General features: G+C 40.9%; 1 protein-coding gene across 5 annotated transcripts in view; it reads left to right on the forward strand.

The window, feature by feature from the left end:
* col27a1b (collagen, type XXVII, alpha 1b) overlaps window positions 1-20,109 on the forward strand; it is an 84,636-nt gene that overhangs the window by 50,249 nt on the left and 14,278 nt on the right. For all 5 annotated transcript variants that reach the window (XR_011035005.1, XM_068310265.1, XM_068310267.1 and 2 more), the window contains exons 22-39: window positions 11-55; window positions 1,041-1,094; window positions 1,311-1,355; window positions 1,529-1,582; window positions 2,219-2,272; window positions 2,484-2,537; window positions 3,251-3,304; window positions 9,057-9,110; window positions 9,813-9,857; window positions 15,051-15,095; window positions 15,236-15,289; window positions 15,848-15,901; window positions 15,985-16,038; window positions 16,580-16,633; window positions 16,800-16,853; window positions 19,471-19,578; window positions 19,686-19,739; window positions 19,992-20,099. Coding sequence is in view for 4 of the 5 variants with exons in the window: in XM_068310265.1 (XP_068166366.1) it covers window positions 11-55; window positions 1,041-1,094; window positions 1,311-1,355; window positions 1,529-1,582; window positions 2,219-2,272; window positions 2,484-2,537; window positions 3,251-3,304; window positions 9,057-9,110; window positions 9,813-9,857; window positions 15,051-15,095; window positions 15,236-15,289; window positions 15,848-15,901; window positions 15,985-16,038; window positions 16,580-16,633; window positions 16,800-16,853; window positions 19,471-19,578; window positions 19,686-19,739; window positions 19,992-20,099 (1,044 nt within the window). In the remaining variant the exon portion in view is untranslated. The remainder of the gene's footprint in view (window positions 1-10; window positions 56-1,040; window positions 1,095-1,310; window positions 1,356-1,528; window positions 1,583-2,218; window positions 2,273-2,483; window positions 2,538-3,250; window positions 3,305-9,056; window positions 9,111-9,812; window positions 9,858-15,050; window positions 15,096-15,235; window positions 15,290-15,847; window positions 15,902-15,984; window positions 16,039-16,579; window positions 16,634-16,799; window positions 16,854-19,470; window positions 19,579-19,685; window positions 19,740-19,991; window positions 20,100-20,109) is intronic.

A 20,109-nucleotide genomic window follows, 5' to 3' on the forward strand; every position in this document is an offset into this window, starting at 1 on the left:
TTTTTTTCAGGGTGATCAGGGACCAGTTGGACCAGCTGGACTTGCTGGGCTCGAGGTGAGTGCTGATTGGATGTGTCCTGTAAAAAAAAAAAAGACCGACTAGAACACACTGCTGTTTTATTTGAGGTTCCACACATAGTATCACCACATTTGCTTTTAAACATGTTCATGTGTTTCTGCCTTAATTAACATGACCAGTTGGACCGTTGGCTAACTAATTATTCCCTCTTGGACACAGTATAGTCATATTACCAGACTGTTCAGAAAATGTTCTTTGTCTATCAAAAATAATTAGCGCAACAAAACAAATTGTACTGTTATATTGAATGATTTGTCCATTAAAAAATAAAGGTGCAGAAAAAGGAGAAATTTTAGTGAAGTTCTTACAGTAGTTCTTTACATGAGTATCCCTTAGGATACACTTATAAAGTGTACGAGTATCCAAAGGTATATGGGTATCCCTTTGGCATAATCATATAAAGTATTCCTTAGGAATACTTATATAAAGTGTATGTAATGTAAATTAAGTGAGAAATACTATGAAATAACTAACAGCTTGTTTTTTTTATTTCTTCCCCCTAAATAGCTTTTCTCTTTCAGTTACTAGGTTTTGAACTAAAAGTGTAGATGCCTTACTAGATGAACTATATGACAAAAGGCAATAGGATGGATTTACTGTTTTGCAGTATTTTAAATTTTTAAAACATCTCATTCAATGTGGGGCAAAACAAAAGAGACCTCTTTCCTATTTATTTTTTTTTATTTTATTTTTGTGATGCAGCCTCCAGTCTGCCCTCCTTATAGGCCATTACTAAAACCAAACAACTGACTTTTGTGGGTAATAAGAAGCCTTTGATGGTGCACCGTGCTCTACATTTAATAAGTCTTTTTATTTTGGCATCAGTTGTTGATTTTTTTTTTTGCCACAGTCTCTCAAAGCAGAGAAGCTTCATACTGCATCTTTCACCAGAGATGTAGTTGCTTGTTTGTTGTGTGGAGCTGCAGTAGCCTTCTCTTTGTCATTTTTGGGTTCTGTTCAGGGCAGGCCTGGGAGGCACGGATTCCCTGGACTGACAGGCCCAGATGGACTCAAGGTCAGACCTAATATACACACATAGGCTTTACCCAAACACTGTCATCCATACATGAACAGCTTTATTTTATGAAGATTTATCATCTGAATATGTGTAAGTGAGATGTTAATTTTATTTACCCCAAAGGAATGGGTCTCTAAGCACATTTTAACTGATTTGTTCCTAAAATTAAAGGCATGAATGTTTCTGACATGCTAATTATCTGCATTGCTGTAGGGTGAGACCGGAATGACTGGTGAGGTTGGAAAGCTTGCCGAGAGGGTAAAGGCTTTTCTCCCCCTCAGCTGATTCCTGTTTAATGCTTGCTGTGTGCCTCTGCGTGTCTTTTTGTTTAGTCAGAATCCCAAAGCTCTGCAGCCTGTTTTGAGGAAACTAAATTCAATAGAACTATAGAAATAAGAGACAATTAAGAAGGCATGTTTTCTTTTTTTCAGGGACTGCCTGGGTTTTTTGGTTCTGTTGGAGAGACGGGCATCACTGGAGGAAAGGTTAGCATGGTCTCGATTTGTCACATTTCGCTTAAACCACAATTAATAGCTGTCAGTTTTAATTGGTTAATTTGCCTTTTGTTGATGCAGCATGTGATTAGAGTTGGAAAAAATGTCAATCACAGCAAAGTTGTTATTTGCTTAATTGTTTAATTATTTTATCGAACCAGCTTCTCCAGTGAGCTGATTTGCTTGTTTTTTCTGCATTTTTTCATTTGAACTTAAATATATTTACTCTGCTAGTCTGCTAGTCAGACAAAGACTGCAAGTGGGAACACAGTTGGGGTTTGTGAAATTGTGACGATTTTAACTATTTTCTGATGTTCATCAGCTAAAATAACCATTTCTACGCTTGACAGAAGCTCTCTTCGTGAAATATGACAGACTAGAAAGATGAAAATATTTCTGTGATTGGTGCTGCGTCACCAGAGAAAGGATATGTAAATGTGCGATTTTCCCATTTGTACAAAATTAAGAAAATATAAAGCGATAACACTGTGTGGTACCAGAACACTAAACGTTCCAGCTAGTGACATGGTGAATGATGGTGGGACTCAGCTTCAGATACAAAATGGGGCTAAAACACAAAAATACACCCCGGTGGTGATCTTCTAATAGTGTCTTGTGGTTCCTCAGGGGGATCGAGGGAAAACAGGCTCCCCTGGGCCACCTGGTGAACTGGGGCCGATGGTAAGGAGTAAGTTTGGACCCTGTCTCTTATATCAGGGGGCTTTCAAAGATACATGTGTAAGGGATAAGGGGTGTATTCTCTTTGGGGACACTGATGTCATTGATGAAAAGAATGGCCATCTTATTGGCAGATCAGATGACGATTTGTCATTTGATCTGTGTGATTTTTTTAATCACACAGATAGAAATGAACTAAAACTGTATCCATCAGGGTCACACTGGTTTGCCTGGTGAGACGGGTGCATCTGGACTGCAAGGAATCCCAGTAAGTTTACTAAATAGTTATCCTATATAACCTAATGCCAGGAATTTTTATGCACAAATTCAAGTTTCATGCAAGAAACCTGAGTATATATAATTTGCATTAAGTGATGAGAAGACATTCTCCATAATAATACATGATAGAAATAAAAATTTCCAATTCCAAAAGGATATGTGCCACAAAATAGCTGCCCACCTATTCATCGGTATGTATAGTAATTCACAAGTCAATGATTCCATTTTTGGCACATGCCCCACTTGTCCCCCTCATAGCAATCCATCAATGTGTGTATGTGTAATTGATTAAAATACTGAAAAAAAAACCCAAAACGGATCTTGTAGTTTTATCCTTCATCCAAAACCAGTCCAAAATTTGATGATTTCCTTCCATACAGTTTCCTGGGAATCTTTCAAATGGTTTGGTTTTATTCCACTCCAAAATTTAATCTGTTCTTCCTTCTTGTACCCCAAACGAGTTCAAACCAGTCTCATGGGAATGTGTCTTTTTGTTATGTAATACTGCTGACAGACAGACAAACTAACACTGGCTAAACCATTGTGCCCTTAGTAAAGGTAATGAACTGCCAAGTCCTATTAGAATAAATGAAAATTATATAATGATGCTTTCTGTGTAAAATAATTTAATGGGTTCCTAAATTTCCTGAATTTGCTGCTACCGTTCATCTCAAACTACTGTAATATTTCACTCACATTTAGGGTCCTCCTGGTTCACATGGATCAATTGGCATCAGAGGACCCAAAGGCAGGAGGGTAAGTGATTAAAATCTGAGACTATGAATAATAATGATAAAAATAACAACTAGTGACTACTATATATTTGAAAACAATGTTAGACAGACAGAGAGTTTACAAAGTATTTCTAAAGACAAGTCAGTTCCAGCATCTACCACAGCTATAGAGTGAGGGAAGATCAAACTCTAATCAAAAGAGCTGCTTAGGAAATTGCGCATTTTGCATCCCTGACAGCAATGTTTAACCCTTACAGCCCTGACCTATTTTGGCTGTTTTTTGGTACTTTTGATATTTGTCTCTATTACCACATTAACATGATTTTACATACCCATGCTTGGTATGTTTATCTTCAGCACAACTTCAGCTGTAACTTATTATATTGACATATTGGGGCAAAATAAACACAAACAGTCAAATTCGGAAATGGAAAAAGTGTATTTTATTGCACATAAAAACCAAAAACATGCTCATCAATTTGATTTTGAACTCAAAAAGTTTGCCATAGGCTTCTAACATAATATACAGTTTGTGTCACTTGTTCCACTCTTCAAAGGAGTTTTTCAAAATAAGACTATGCGCACGATTCATGCATAAAAATGCGTAAATCATGCGCATAGTCGTTTGCGTCAAATAGACGTTTGCGTCACATGACCAATCAATGTACATGTTTGCATCACGTGACAAGCATGTACGAATCGCGAAACATGTTTACATCACGTGAATACATGCGTCACCGCTTGTACGATGGCGACTACATGAAAAGAAACACGGTGTCTGCCGTCTGACGATAAGGAGCCATTTGGACCGCTTGTGTTAGATCAAATGCAAACGATCATCCGGTTTTCCGGGGTCAATTGACTCCAAATAAAAACCGGAAGACAGTTTCACATCTATACTGTCACGTAAACATGCGCACAGCAATTCATATGACAGACTTTATTTTTTAAGAATGGTTTAAAAACGTCATGCGCTCTGATTACACCGGAGTGATCATAGGGCTGTAAGGGTTAAAATAGTTAATTTAGTTACATGGTCGAAGGGCAGTGTGACATCACAGTAGTTAACATGAGTGGTCATTTTAGCTCAGCTTTACCAGATGAAAAAAATAGTATCAGACTTGACACTGAAATGACTAGATACATTTTTTTAAGGAAGCTGACCCTTCTGTAGTGCATAGACAGTGATACAGTATGATGGACCTATTCCATAGGTCCATCAGTTTGATCACTTTGTGATTGTCCAGTTCTAAAATTGCAGGACAGCATTCATGCTTAAATGTGAGAAGAACATGATAAATGAACCATGAAATCTGAACACTGCTTTTCCATAATTGAGTTTCTCCTTTGAGAAAATAGCTCTTGGTTGCACAGCAGGATCATTGAACTGAAAGGAATAACTGATCTAACATGAATAAGTAGTATAATTTGGGCATTTCTCTCTCTGGACTGGTTTTACACAGCTCCATGGATATTACAAACAGTCACAAATGTCATGTTTAATTATTATAATAGCTGAAAACTACACAAAGGCTTTGGAATATATACGTAATTAAAACCAGCATAATTAATCACATGTCTCCTTAACACACCATCTGAATTCATTTCCAGTCAACAACAATTAAAACAACATAGAAATGGCCTTTTAAGTGCCCAATCTTTTCTTTTTAAAAGAAAATGCAGGACAAACATTCTAGGTCTGTTTGTGGTTCTGAAAGGAGACAAAGCGTGAATGAGTAACACTGTAACTGAATCACAGGATTTATAGAACAATAGTGACAGATATTAGGAGAATTTTTCCAGTTCTGTTAATCTATTTATTTACTTCTACAGATTTAGTCACACCTGTAGTCACATGTCTAATTTTGTTAAAAAGTGACTATCCAGTGTTTCCATACAAAGTGATAGTGTCAATGAATTTCTGTAACTTTTTAGTCTTAAACAAACAAACAAGCAAACAAACAAATAATAATAATAGTAATAATAATAATAATCTCTTATTTCCGTTTTGCTTTTCCCTTCAGGGGTCGTCACAGCGAATCAGTTTCCTCCATCTAACCCTGTCTTCTGCATCCTCTTCTCTCACACCAACTACCTTCATGTCCTCTTTCACTACATCCATAAACCTCCTCTTTGGTCTTCCTCTAGGCCTCCTGCCTGGCAGTTTAAAACTCAACATCCTTCTACCTTCTTTTTTTTTTTTTCTTGTCTGCATGTATTCTCATAGTTTAACCCCACAGAAGGGGGTCAACCTTTTATAAGATCAGTGCTTATTTTAGTCTTGCAGCAAAATCTTTTATATATTTTAATGCGTGCATGTGACCGTCACCAGTCCTCTCTGGGAACTAAATTGTCAGTCTTTATTAGAATTTCCTATTGTGAGCCAGAGAGGGAAGTGCTGCACCCCTGTGAGTTAAGGGAGAAAGCAAAAGGAGACAGGGAGAGAAAACACAAACAAGGTAGTGGATAGACAGGCAGTGCTGTTGGAGTGAAGAAGGTTTAGGCTGTTTTATCATATCTTAGAAGTGATACCTTAACACCAATGTTATAAAACACCAGATTAGTGGAGGTCCTGACAGTATAGAATAGACCACCAGAGGAAACCAGTATAGGAGGACAATAGAGGGCATAAAGACTGTGATGTCTGAAGAGAGAGTCATCACATTCTGACGGGACCCAATGTTTCTCAATAATTGGACTCTACAGAAGCTGGTAAGCCCTGACCCAACATGCGTGTGTGATGAAACCAGATAGGCTACCAGAACTCAACAGGGCCACGCCAGCCGAGCACTCCCAACCCCGGCAGCCAGGAGCATCCAGAAGCCATCACCCGAAGAGCCACCGGGGGCACCGAGAACCACGCAGACACAGGGATCCAAAGGAGGCAACGGCCGCCACCGCCAGGGCACACGGGACAGGCCCAAGGGGCACGGGGCAGGGAGGCTCCCCTCCACCCCCCACCCCACTCCCATCTGCCACGCCCACATCCCGCCCGATCCCCCAACCTCAGGAGACAGGAATGCTACCCGCAGCACCAGGGGTCAGCCGCAGTGACCGGGTGACATGTGACCCACCCCCCACATAGCCCCCCTTGACCGGGCATGGGGTCTTACAACCACACATGCCCATCATGCCTTCTGCAAGCGTGGGCAGACCAAAGATAGGGGCCCCACCAACCCTCTAGATACGGCAGAGATCCCCAGCGGGCCACAAGCCCCCTGCGCAGCCTGCCACCGAGGAAAGCTGACCAGAGGCAGCCAACCCTCGCATACCGCCGGCCGTCCTCGGCAGCCCATGCCAGGCCCTATCAGAGGCCCATCGCAGCCAACCCACCCACAGGTGCCACCACGCCGAGCCCTGCTCATAGCCCAGGTCCAGTGGAAAATCGATGGCGACGCCATCCCACACCCCAGCACCCAGCAAAGTAAACCAACCGCCGGCCACCCACCCCAAGGCAAGGCACATGCCACAAAGCCGACCTAACGTGCCACGCCCGATAGGCCAGCAGGTGAGCCGTGCAACACCCACAGGTAGATGGGAGACAAGGTCCGCGGGGGAGGAGCCAAGCCGCCCAGCAACCATCCCACCCCCAAATGAAGCGACAACTCCATACCACCCGACTACCCCCGCACCCACGGGCCATCCCCCCGCAGCCCAAAACCTAGGCCGGGCCAGACAGCCTACACATCGCCCCATCCCCACATCAGCGCCCCAGCACCACACACCCGGTCACCATCGCAGCGCGGCGAATCTACGGCCACGACCAACAACCGGCAGCCATCAACAGCCATCCAGTTGCCATAAAAAGCCCACAACCAAGCCAAACACACCAGCAGCCCAAGCCTAAGCCGAGACGCAGGCCCAGGTCAAGCTGTTGACCTGGGCCCAAGCTCATCTGTTAACATGCTATTGTGGCCTACTTAAGGCTCGACATTTAAACAACAGAAGATTAGAGTGTGAGGATGAATTAGCATAAACGTAGGTTGGCGAGTAATGATAATTTTGAACCTGATTTGAGGGCACAATGTGTTAGTCTGATGTACTTATCTATCTTCATATTGTTTTCGTTTTGTCCCTCCAACACTCCATCGAAAATGTTTCATTTAAAATTGAAAAAAGAAGCCAATCATATTTGAGAAATTGGGGCTGCAGAGAGTGGATGTAAATTAGCGTTTGGCCCGAATCTACTGTGCCGGAGAAAAACTAAACATCTTCTCCTTTCGGCTTTTACCTTCAGGGATCACCACAGCAAATCAGTTGCCTCAATCTAACCCTGTCTTCTGCATCCTCTTCTCTCACACCAACTACCTTCATGTCCTCTTTCACTACATCCATAAACCTCCTCTTTGGTCTTCCTCTAGGCCTTCTGCCTGGCAGTTCAAAACTCAGCATCCTTTTACCAATATATTCACTATCTCTCCTCTGGACATGTCCAAACCATCTCAGTCTGGCCTCTCTGACTTTATCTCCAAAACCTCTAACATGTGCTGTCCCTCTGATGTACTCATTCCTGATCCTATCCATACTGGTCACTCCCAAAGAGAACCTCAGCATCTTTGTCTCTGTTACCTCCAGCTCTGTCTCCTGTCTTTTCCTCAGTGACACTGTCTCTGGACCAAACAACATCGCTGGTCTCACCAGAGTACACCACAATAATAATAATAATAATAATAATAATAATAATAATAATAATAATAATAATAATAATAATAATAATAATAATAATAATAATAATAACAATAATAATAATAATAATAATATATAATTAAATCAATTCCTTTTATTATACCTCAGAAACGTTGACTAAATTCCCTTAAGATTAATACATGTACTATAAAAAGAAAGTCAAAATGGGTGAGCTTCCAGTTCATGTTGTTGATTAGTTTAAATGAAAAAATGGATAAAAAGGCATGGAAAGACACTTATAAAACATTTACCTTAAGTCATGTAACCAATGTTGCTTTATCCTCCAAAAACTGACAAAAAAAGCCAAAAATGGACTGAAATAAGCTCTGATTTAGTTTTATCTCTAGTCATGTGCTTTTACAGATATTTTACCTTCACTAACAGGGTTAGGCAGATATTATGTAATTGCCATGTTCTCTCTTCTGTGAGTCTTTTTTTTTTTTTTTTAATGTTCTCAGCTTTCTTGATTACTTCGGAATTAGATTGTGATTTGACTTATGTCTCTGATAAATTTTTTATGAGCCATTGTTGTGGCTTGATCTGGAAACTATTTCATGATTGCTTGAGTTGTAATGCAGTATGCTTTGCCCAAGTAATCTGCTAGTAAAACAAATGACAATATCTTAAAGTAGTAATAAAAAATGTGTTCTGCCCAGGCTCCATTTCAATCACTTTCATGTTTAATGACAGTAAATAGATGGGTCCATTTTTAATATCAAGGAAGAATTAGCTACAGGTTTCATGACCTTTGCCCACGGCTTGTTAACAATGAATCCAGTGTGCTAATGGTACCACTGAGTATGATCATGGAAAGATGGGGTACCAGTCTAAATACTGTGGATTGGGCATGCTTTGGGGCTCACTGGCAGAGGTCAGCTATTTGTAAAATCTCCATAATCTTTCGTGGTGTCTCTCCAGGGTAGGCTGAGCCCCAGTGAATAATAAAACCAGAAGAGCTGTCTCTCAGCTCCATGACATGGGGATTGTAGAAATGAGAACTGAGTGCCTTCATTAATCAAAGCAATATGTGCCTTGGGATTGTTAAAGGGAAATTCTCCAAAACAGTAACAATTTTTTTTTTTTCGTAGGGTGTGAGGGGTCCTGATGGACCAGGGGGGGACCAGGGGTCTCCTGGAGTAAAGGTGAGTACATGGTCAAAAATTCAAAATTGACAACATTAGTTAAATTTTTATTTTCACACTTAGCGCAGCATGGTGGCACAATGGGTGTCCTGTCTTGTCTACAGTCTGAAGGTCCTGTAGACATGAATGTCTACGGGTAATTTAGTCCGTAGACATTCAGACTGAATTGTCTGATTATTTTTTTGACTTCTGTGTGGTAATCTGATAAACTGGTTTGTTCAGGTTGCACACCTCCTCCTTCCCATGGTCAGCTATGATAGGTCCCACCCTTCATGACCCTTAAGATGACAAGTTGTCCAGTAATGATTGAATGAATTTTCATATTCAATAATACATGTTTTGTTTCAAAGGCAGTGGCGCACTATCAGTTGTCTCTCTCGGCAACATCTGGCTTACAACTTCCTATTTGTGTTCATCAAATCTATGTCAGATAACGTGAGAGTAAACAATGTCCCCAAGTTTCTGAAATGGGCAAAAAAATAATAAAATCAACTTTGATTTGTTCAGCAGACTGTAATAATTAACCATTTTTAACTTCTGAGGAATCTTTAGAGCACACACTTTGTGTACTAGAAATCTAACCGCACAGCCTTATTTCAAAGAATCCTAAAATACTGCTGGAAATGTTTGGCTGTTGGGAACATTTTGACTCTTGGGGATTTCAGAAAGTTCTGTTAACTGAGTTCAGTGTTGTCTTTGCAGGGCACTGATGGTCCACCAGGAAAATTAGGCTTCAACGGGGAAATGGTAAGGAAAGTTCAACTTCTTTATTTTCCTTTCATTGGAGTACTAGAAGAACTATTTCAAAATAATACATGTGCAAGTATAATTTAGCAAAATGTACTGAAAAAATTAAAAGTAATTAACCTGTTCTGTAAAGAAATGTGATGCTTGATTGTTCTTGCCAGTTGAGATGGAGTTAATTTTACCTACTTCCCACATTTCACAGCACTTTTGTCAACAAAAATGTATGATATAAAATTGTGTCATGTTTGACAAGTTAAATTCCATCATACAAACATAACTAGTAACTCTTACAGCTGTAAAGCAGATGTATTATTAAATACTATGGCATTCCTTGGAATGCAGTTGGGGTAGACAAAATGGAAAAATATCTGGAAATCACAAAAATAGAATAAATATGTTTAGTTTCTAATGTAGCTGCAAGAGGGCACAAGTCTAATTGTGCCAGTCCCAAGCCTGGATAAATACAGTGGGTTCTGTCAGGAAGGGCATCTGACGTAAAACTTTTGCCAAATCAAACATGTGAATCAAATCTATGACTTCCATACCGGATCGGTCGAGGCTCGGGTTAACAACGATCGCCATCTGTGCTGTTCACATATGGGGTGTCAGTGGAAATTGGACACTGGTGGTCGAAGAAGGAGAGGAGAAAAGTGTGTTCGTAGGTAGAGAGAAAATAGGAACACCAAGAGTATGGGACTGAGAGTAGGGACGTTGAATGTTAGAACTATGAAGGGAAAAGGTTGAGAGTTGGTTGTCACGATGCAGAGGAGGAAGTTTTGACATACTGTGTGTCCAGGAGACCAGGTGGAAAGATAACAAAGTTAGAAGTTTCGGAGCAGGGTTCAAGTTGTTGGACTTTGATGAAGTAATGCAGAGCATACCTAGAAGTAAGAGAGCTGTCATTGGTGCAGACTTCAATGGACATGTTGGTGCAGGAAACAGAGGTGATGAGGAGGTGATGGGCAGGTTTGGCATCCAGGAGAGGAATGCAGAAGGACAGATGGCGGTTGACTTTGCAAAAAGGATGGAAATGGCTATAGTGATAGGTATACAGGTAGACTACATCTTGTGTAAACGGTGTATTCTGAAGGAGATCAGTTACTGCAAAGCAGTGGTAGGCGAGAGTGTAGCCAAACAGCATAGGATGGTGGTGTGTAGGATGACTCTGATGGTGAGGAAGATGAAGAGGGCAAAGGCATAACAGAAGACGAAATAGTGGATGCTGAAAAAGGAAGAATGTTGCATGACTTTTAGGAAGACATTAAGACAGGCTCTGGGTGGTCAGAAGATGCTTCCAAATGACTGGACAACTACAGCTAATGTGATCAGGCAGACATAGATAGATAGATAGATAGATAGATAGATAGATAGATAGATAGATAGATAGATAGATAGATAGATAGATAGATAGATAGATAGATAGATAGATAGATAGATAGATAGATAGATAGATAGATAGATAGATAGATAGATAGATAGATAGATACTTTATTAATCCTGGAGGAAACTGTATACATCCACTGCTCAGGCATTACATAACGAATAATACTGGATAAACACCAGGAGAAAAAGAAACACTGACATCACAGGACATACCGCAAGACATACACTACACTAACAGACACATGCAGCACTAACAGGACTTATATACTAAACTATAACTAAAATATAGACACTATAAAATTAAAAAATAAACTCTATAAAATTAAAAAATAAACTCTATAAAATTTTAAAAATATAACAGTATTGAATTAAAATATAAACAGTATAACATTAAATTAAAATATAAAACAGTATAAAAATATATATATAAACAGTATAAAATTAAATTAAATTAAATTAAATCCAATCAACCCCGTGCTGACCTCGCCACCTCCCCCCCGCTCCTCCTGAGAGAGTCATTGTACGCCCTGATGGCACGAAGGAGGACCTCAGCCTCTCTGTGGAGGCGCTGTGTGACAGCAGTCTACAGCTGAAGGTGCTTCTCTGCTGGGAGAAGGTGGTGTGTAGGGGGTGGCTGGTGTTGTTCATGATAGCCTTAACTTTAGACATGGTCCTGCTCTCCAGAAGCGTATCCACAGAGTCCAGGCTCAGACCGACCACTGAGCCCGCTCTGCGGATGAGTCTGTTCAGACGGTCCACATCTCTTTTACTGGCCCCCCTACCCCAACACACAATGGTGTATGACAGCACACTGGAGACTACGGACTGATAGAACATGAGAAGGAGCTTAGGACAGATGTTGAAGGAGGCCAGCCTCCTCAGGAAGTACATCCTGCTCTACCCCTTCTTGTACATACAGTCCGAGTTGAGTGACCAGTCCAGTCTGCTGTCTAGCTGCAGTCCCAGGTACTTATAGTTTTCTACCACCTCCACCTCACTGCCCTCGATGATCACTGGCTGTGGAGAGGGAGGTGCCCGCCAGAAATCCAGCACCATCTCCTTTGTCTTGGAGACGTTGAGCTGGAGCTGGTTCTGTTGGCACCACTCCACGAAGTCAGCCACCAATGCCCTGTACCCCCCCTCATCCCCCTCCCGGATACATGCCACTATCGCGGTGTCATCGGAGTACTTCTGTATGTGGCATGTATCCGAGTTGTGCTTGAAGTCTGATGTATAGAGGGTGAAGAGAATGGGGGAGAGAACAGTCCCCTGTGGCGCCCCCGTGCTGCTGGTCACCATAGACGTACTGGGGTCTGTCTGTTAGGTAGTCCGTAATCCAGCTCATGAGGTAGGGGTCCACAGCCATGGAGGTCAGTTTATCCTGCAGGAGCCGGGGCTGGATGGTGTTGAAGGCACTTGAAAAGTCAAAGAAGAGCACTCTGACGGCACAGCCCCCGGCGTCCAGGTGGGAGAGTACATGTAGGACTTGGTACTTGGTGTGTCATCTGGAAGGAAAGTAGATGAGGAGACTTGGTGGTGGAATGAGGAGGTACAGGAGTGTATACAGAGAAAGAGGTTAGCTAGGAAGTGGGACACTGAGAGGACTGAGGAGAGTAGACAGGAGTACAGGGAGATGCAGTGTAAGGTGAAAGTAGAGGTAGCAAAGGCCAAACAAGGGGCTTATGATGACTTGTATGCTAGATTGTACAGTAAGGTGGTAGGGACTGATCTATACAAGTTGGCAAGACAGAGAGACAGAGATGGAAAGGACATGCAGCAGATTATGGTGATTAAGGATAGGGATGAAAGAGTAATGACAGGTGCACGTAGTGTGATGGAAAGATGGAAAGAGTACTTTGAAGAGTAGACTAGAATAGGTGGCTGTTGTGGACCAGGAAGTACAAAAGATTAGTTAGGATGCAGTGAGGAGGGCATTAAAGAGGATGAAGAGTGGAAAGGCACTCCGTCCTGATGATATACCTATGGAGGTTTGGAAGTGTCTTGCAGATGTAGCAGTAGAGTTTCTGACTGGGTTGTTCAACAAGATCTTAAATAGTGAGAAGATGCCTGAGGAATGTAGGAGAAGTATGCCAGTGCCCATTTTTAAGAACAGGGGAGATGTGCAGAGTTGTGGCAACTACAGAGGAATAAAGCTGATGAGCCATATAATGAAGTTATGGGAAAGAGTAGTGGAAGCTAGACTAAGGGCAGAAGTGATCATTTGTGAGCAGCAGTATGGTTTCATGCCAAAAAAGAGTACTACAGATGCAGTATTTGCTTTGAGGATGTTGATAGAGACGTACAGAGAAGGCCAGAGGGAGCTGCATTGTGTTTTTGTAGATCTGGAGAAAGCTTATGACAGGGTGCCCAGAGAGGAACTGCAGTATTGTATGAGGAAGTCTGGAGGGGCAGAGAAGTAGAGCGGTACAGGACATGTATGAGGACTGTAAGACAGTGGTGAGGTGTGCTGTAGGTGTGACAGAGGAGTTCAAGGTGGAGGTGGGACTGCATCAGGGATCAGCTCTGAGCCCCTTCTTGTTCGCTATGGTGATGGACAGGCTGACAGACGAGGTTAGACAGGAATTTCCATGGACTATGATGTTTGCCGATGACATTGTGCTCTGTAGTGAGAGCAGGGAACAGGTGGAGGAGAAGCTAGAGAGGTGGAGGTTTGTCCTGGAAAGGAGAGGAATGAATGTTAGCCGCAGTAATACAGAGTACATGTGTGTGAATGAGAGGGACCCAAGTGGAATAGTGAGGTTACAGGGAGAAGAGATCAAGAAGGTAGAGGATTTTAAGTTCTTAGGGTCAACAGTCCAGAGCAATGGAGAGTGGAAAAGAGGTGAAGAAGCGTGTACAGGCAGGATGGAACTGGTGGGGGAAAATTTCAGCTGTGATGTGTGATAGATGAGTTTCAGCTAAAATGAAAGGAAAGGTATACAAAACTGTGGTGAGACCAGTGATGTTGTTTGGTCTAGAGACAGTGTCACTGAGGAAGAAGACAGGAGACAGAGCTGGAGGTAGCAGAGATGAAGATGTTGAGGTTCTCTCTGTGAGTGACCAGGAAGGATAGGATCAGGAATGAGTACATCAGAGGGACAGCAGATGTTAGAGGTTTTGGAGATAAAGTCAGAGAGGCCAGACTGAGATGGTTTGGACATGTCCAGAGGAGAGATAGTGAATATATTGGTAGAAGGATGCTGAGTTTTGAACTGCCAGGCAGAAGGCCTAGAGGAAGACCAAAGAGGAGGTTTATGGATGTAGTGAAAGAGGACATGAAGGTAGTTGGTGTGAGAGGAGAGGATGCAGAAGACAGGGTTAGATGGAGGCAGCTTATTCGCTGTGGTGATCCCTGAAGGTAAAAACCGAAAGGAGAAGATGTTTAGTTTTTCTCCGCCACAGTGGATTCGGGCCAAACGTTAATTAACATCCACTCTCTGCACCCCCAAACTCTCAAATATGATTGGCTTCTTTTTGCAATTTTAAATGAAACATTTTCGATGGAGTGTTGGAGGGACAAAATGAAAACAATGTCAAGATAGATAAGTAAATCAGACTAACACATTGTGCTCTCACAGCAGGTTCAAAATTATCATTCCTCGCCAACCTACGTTTATGCTAATTCATCCTCACACTCTAATCTTTTGTTGTTTAAATGTCGAGCCTTAAGTAGGCCACAGTAGCATGTTAACAGATGAGCACTAGTCTTATACTGACTTGTTTGCACCTTTATAAATGTAACATGATGTAACAGGAAATCAGACCATTTAGAAACATCCCTATTTACGGGGTCTTATTATATTTCTACAGGGAAAGCTTGGAGAACCAGGTGAAGCTGGGTCCAAGGGATTTCCAGTAAGTGATTGGGGCTAACAGAGCTCTCCTTTAGGTCAGTCTTAATTTTTGGGGGAGCTGTGGTTGATCAGTGGTTACTGTAGTGGGTATTCCGTGGATTCCAGCTGTTTGTTTCTTTAAACGACTATTCTTTTTTTCAGGGTGTTCGTGGACCCACTGGACCTCCAGGAGCAAAAGGAATTGTAGGAGACCCAGTGAGTTCATTGTTTGCTGTATGAATGTGCCATGTTCTGGATCCATGTTTGAAAGGAAACTAACCAGTGGATAAAATACTTAGCGAGGAAATGGGAAGAAACCTTAAATTTTTAATGACCCCTGGCTAGCTATCACCTCCTGTGTATAAATCCCATATTTCTACTTCCACACACTTTTTGTATGTGGACGTATTAATTTTCTTTTCACTGAACAACCTAATCCTCTGTCTCTCATTCTGTCCAACTCTCACAGACATAATCTTAAAATAGTGAGTCTAATACAATTTGATTTACACCCATGTCCTTCCTGGAGTGGCAGCTTTATTGTAGCCTGGATGTGTCTCTGTAACAGCAGGCCTATGTCCATCACTTGCAGAAGCATTGGCCCAGTGTTTTGAAGGCTTTAAGCACTGAAGATTAACTTATCTCCCCAAATTCACACTTTCTGCCTGGTTCCTATTTCTTTGCACAGTTTTCTTCCCTTAAATTCACTTTCAGGTGTTTTTCTAAGATTAGGAAGTACTCAAACCTTTTATGAATTCCTCTGCTTTTCCCCAGGGACCAGCAGGGCCACCAGGGACAATAGGGCCACTGGGGGAGATGGGGCCAATAGTGAGTTTGGTCACTCATGCGGTGAAGGAACCCAGACTGACTTTTACATGAGCCCTGAAAAGGCTGTGATTATGTTTTGACAGGGACTGCCAGGCAAGGCTGGAGAGATAGGACCTCCTGGTGAGCCTGGAAAAAAGGTGAAAATATTATTGAACTACTTTAATGATGGTTATGTGATTACATGTGGGGTCAGCGTGAACATTTGTGTGGGTATATACCATTACGGTTTGCCATTATGAAACATTTTGTTTTAAGGCATTATACTAATAAAATTTAGAAACATGTATTTAATGCAAGTTAATGCAACTTTTTAAATGCAGATTCATTACTTTTATTTTTCAAAGAATTAATAAATTTTACTCAAACAATTTTGTTTGATTTATGTAGTTGGTTTACAATATCCACTAATGGCACAAAACCAACCTTTAAAACTCTATAAAATTATGTTCTCTCAACAGCTCAGCACTTTGCACTGCAGGCTTGTTTTGCCTGATATTAGTGAGGTCATGTCTGATCGACTCTTTTGGGTCCAGTCAAATTGCAAGATAGAATAGCAGTTGCTAGGGAAATAGGGAAGCAATGGGAGAAATGATAAAAAGTATTGTTCTCTAAATTGGTTTGTTTAGAAGTTATCTCTTTACCTATCATCACTTACCATTATACCTGATCTGCTAACAGGGAATAATTGGTTTACCTGGCAACAGTGGGGAGGACGGTTTGATTGGCCTGAGAGTGAGTTCAATGTTTTCTTTCTGCAACTTCTGAACTGTTTAAATCGGACTGGTATGCAATGGCAAACCCTGTAAAGAGGATATGTCAGTAATTACTCAGCCACTTAAGAATAGTTGGTATACACCAAGCATATGATAATCACAGTGTTTTATGATCTATCAATCAGGGAGAAGTAGGTATCGAGGGGGAGGCTGGATCAAGTGGACCTGATGGAGCGAAGGCAAGTTCAAGAATAAAACATTGCCACTGAAAATTTGATTTATTCATCACATTAGAAACAAAGTACTCTTTACTGTTTAGGCCCAATGGAAAATTGTTGTTTCAAGACTTATGTAAGTCAAATTGGTGTCATTAACGTAAACAGGGATTCACTCTGTCCTGAAGCTATATGTGTGTGAGCCCAGAATTGTCCTGTTTATACAGCTTCTTTGAATTGAAGCAAGTCAGATATCATATTTGAGAAACTGGCCTGTGTAGCTGGATATGCATTGTGTTGACCCTCTGTGAAAACAGAAAATGGGCTATTTTAAGAGCTAATATACAGTATTTGGCAAGCAATTGAGAAAAGCAAAGTGAAGTAACCCTGTCGGTGCAGCAGGGCCAAAATGGGGGAAGTATGGATGACAAATACATGAGCAACATTTGACTTATAAAAGCATCAAACTGAGTGTGTGTCTGGGTCTGTGCTGTACAAGATCAAGGACAGAACTACTTTGAGGGGTTCTTGGCTACAGTGCAGCTATTGAATGGAAAAACGAGTCCACCAGGGATTTGCAGCTCCTGCTATTAAAGGAAATGGAAATGAGAATGAGCAGTGAATTGCCATGCTTCAATTCCAAATTAAATAGTGGAATTATATAAAATTGAAATTCAGCAAATAAAAACGATTCTGATTGTAGACTGCCTACTTCAGCTGTCTGATGCAAAATTAATATCTCTTCATTGTTTATAGGAGTATGAGTAGCAAATTAATGTAATTGTAATGCTATAGATTGATCAGCAAATTCAGAGGAGCCACGTTGGGAACCCCCATTAGCTGGTGTCAGGAAGACAACATTAAGAATCCTCTTTTTTTTTAAAGTACAAGTTGAGAGTAGAAAGTACTGATAAATTATAAATCGCTTTAAATACTTAAACCAGAGCCTTCACAGAAGATAATCAACTTGAACTATGGGTTTGTTATAGCTGTTGGGGACTTAAATTGTGGAAGACAGCTGAATACAAATAATTGTATAAAAACACATCTAATTTGCGTGATTGAAAATGTCAGTTAAGTCTATTTGCTGCCAAATAATTTAAGTAAATTTACTATAGGTCAGTGGAAGTTTGATTAACTGCAGCAGACGGTTGAATATTTTTACACACATGCTCATGTTTTTAAAATACTTTTGAAATGCACTGATGCTGGTAAGTGATCAACATAGACCTCATTTTGTTCACTAGAATATTCAGTAGCTGGGAAATCTCATTAGTTTTCATCCCATCTCCACAGCAGGAGTTTGTGAGAGGAATTCCCAGTCCCTTTCTTCACTTCTAACTATGTTATAACTGTAAGGCCCTAATTCTTGGCCCGTTTCTTTTTCTTATTTACATATTTCCTCCTGCACAGACTGCTAGCCCTTAAGTTTTCGTTACTTTGCCTCTGTTACAAACAAGTACAAGCAAACAGTTCATGCTACTGTACACATTTCCTTTAAACTAGTTGAACATGCTGGTTGTCTACAGGACTGCTTACTACTGTAAACAATTCATTGGTCAATGATTTCTATCAGGAAAATGTAAATAAGCAAAAGTCTTACTGATCAGCTTTGGCTCAGCTTCATTAAAACAGTGTTAAAGAATATAAACTGACAGTGACTGTTTCATCCCAAAAGTCTATACAACTTTCTGTCTCCTGTTTCTCTCATACTATTATGTGATTCTGAATACATCAATAGAAAATGTAACTCAATCCTGACAAGTTGTTGCTCAGACTCAGAATCACCTGTCCTGGCCTCACATCTGTGCGGCTGTGGATACATGATACAGTTGAGCATTTTATTAGAGAACCTTTTACACACGTGCATTCATGTTAGTTATCAAAATATACTAAAAATATGGTCAGGTTTGATGGAAGTAGATAATATTTATTTGGGCACCATGTACTTGCCTATAACATGAAAAAACCCAGGCATTGTAATTTCCACTGATTTGTGTGAAATAGATAGATAGATAGATAGATACTTTATTAATCCCGGAGGAAATTGTATATGCATGCATTATACTCTGATTTGAGAGATTAAACTTTTTTAAGGAGATATGATATAGTGGGTCACAGTATAGTAACAATCACGACACCACCACTAATATGTAGTTCAGTTAATGTAGATTTACTTTCATTGACATGGATTGTATTCATTTGTGAAAGATAACAATTTGGGCCCAAAATCCAAACTAAAAAAAATGGTGGATTATGCTTTGGCTTTGCTGTCTAGTTTCCAGACTTCTGCTTTCGTAAACTAAATATGGGAAAGTTTTGACACTACTTTCTTCAGGCTTTGCAGTATGCTTTAGTTCATTGGGCTATTTGAAAATGTGGAATATCATTAATGGTATGGGAAACCTGTAGACACAGACAGACCTTGTATTAATATTCGATTAAGTCAATAGATAGTGTCTTTATTTTCAACTTGGGAAACAGTACTATTTTTTTGCAAGTTGATATTTTTTGCAGTCTTGATATTTTATTCAAATGTATTCCAGCTCAAGTTTGCCTGTGATTGCTCTTAAATAGTCAGGTGTATTGTGGTAGAACTGAATGGTCACCTTTTCCATTGGGCTCAAATCATTGTTTCCAGGGTGAAATGGGGGATCCTGGTCCAGAGGGCCCTAAAGGAGATGATGGTGAAATTGGTCTCAAAGGAAAGGAAGGACCTCTTGCTCCTCCTGGGCTGGTGGGTGTAAGGGTGAGTCTAGCAGCCAGATGCTGCAGTCAGCAGCCCTCCGATTAAATGCCCAGAAAAAGACAGGGCTTTTTGTCCACCTACAAAACTATTTGATTTTCTCTTACCAGGGTCAGGAGGGTAAACCTGGTAAAATTGGGGAAAGAGGAAAACAAGGGCTTAAGGTTTGTCTGATAACTTGCTTGGGACTGAAATACACCTTTCATTCATGGATGTCTGTCAGTTTGCTGCCTTGTAAAACAGCTTGAATAGCTTCTGCTATCTTGGTAAACACTATGGTCAGTAAATCCCATAAGCATAATATTGAGAGCTCATCAAATTGACTTCAAATTTTAAAAGTAGGAATCATCAAATTAAATTTCTCAGTGAAGTTTGTAGACTCACTTTATACCTGCTGTTTAACTGCCTCTCTCCAGGGGAGAAAAGGTCATCAGGGTCTCCAGGGCGAGCCCGGAATGATTGGAGAGCAGGGAGAGGAGGGATTTGTCGGACAGAAGGGAGCAAGAGGACAAATCGGGCTATTGGTAAGACATC

This window comes from Antennarius striatus, chromosome 3 (genome assembly GCF_040054535.1).
Source record: "Antennarius striatus isolate MH-2024 chromosome 3, ASM4005453v1, whole genome shotgun sequence".
NCBI classification, from domain to species: Eukaryota; Metazoa; Chordata; class Actinopteri; order Lophiiformes; family Antennariidae; genus Antennarius; species Antennarius striatus.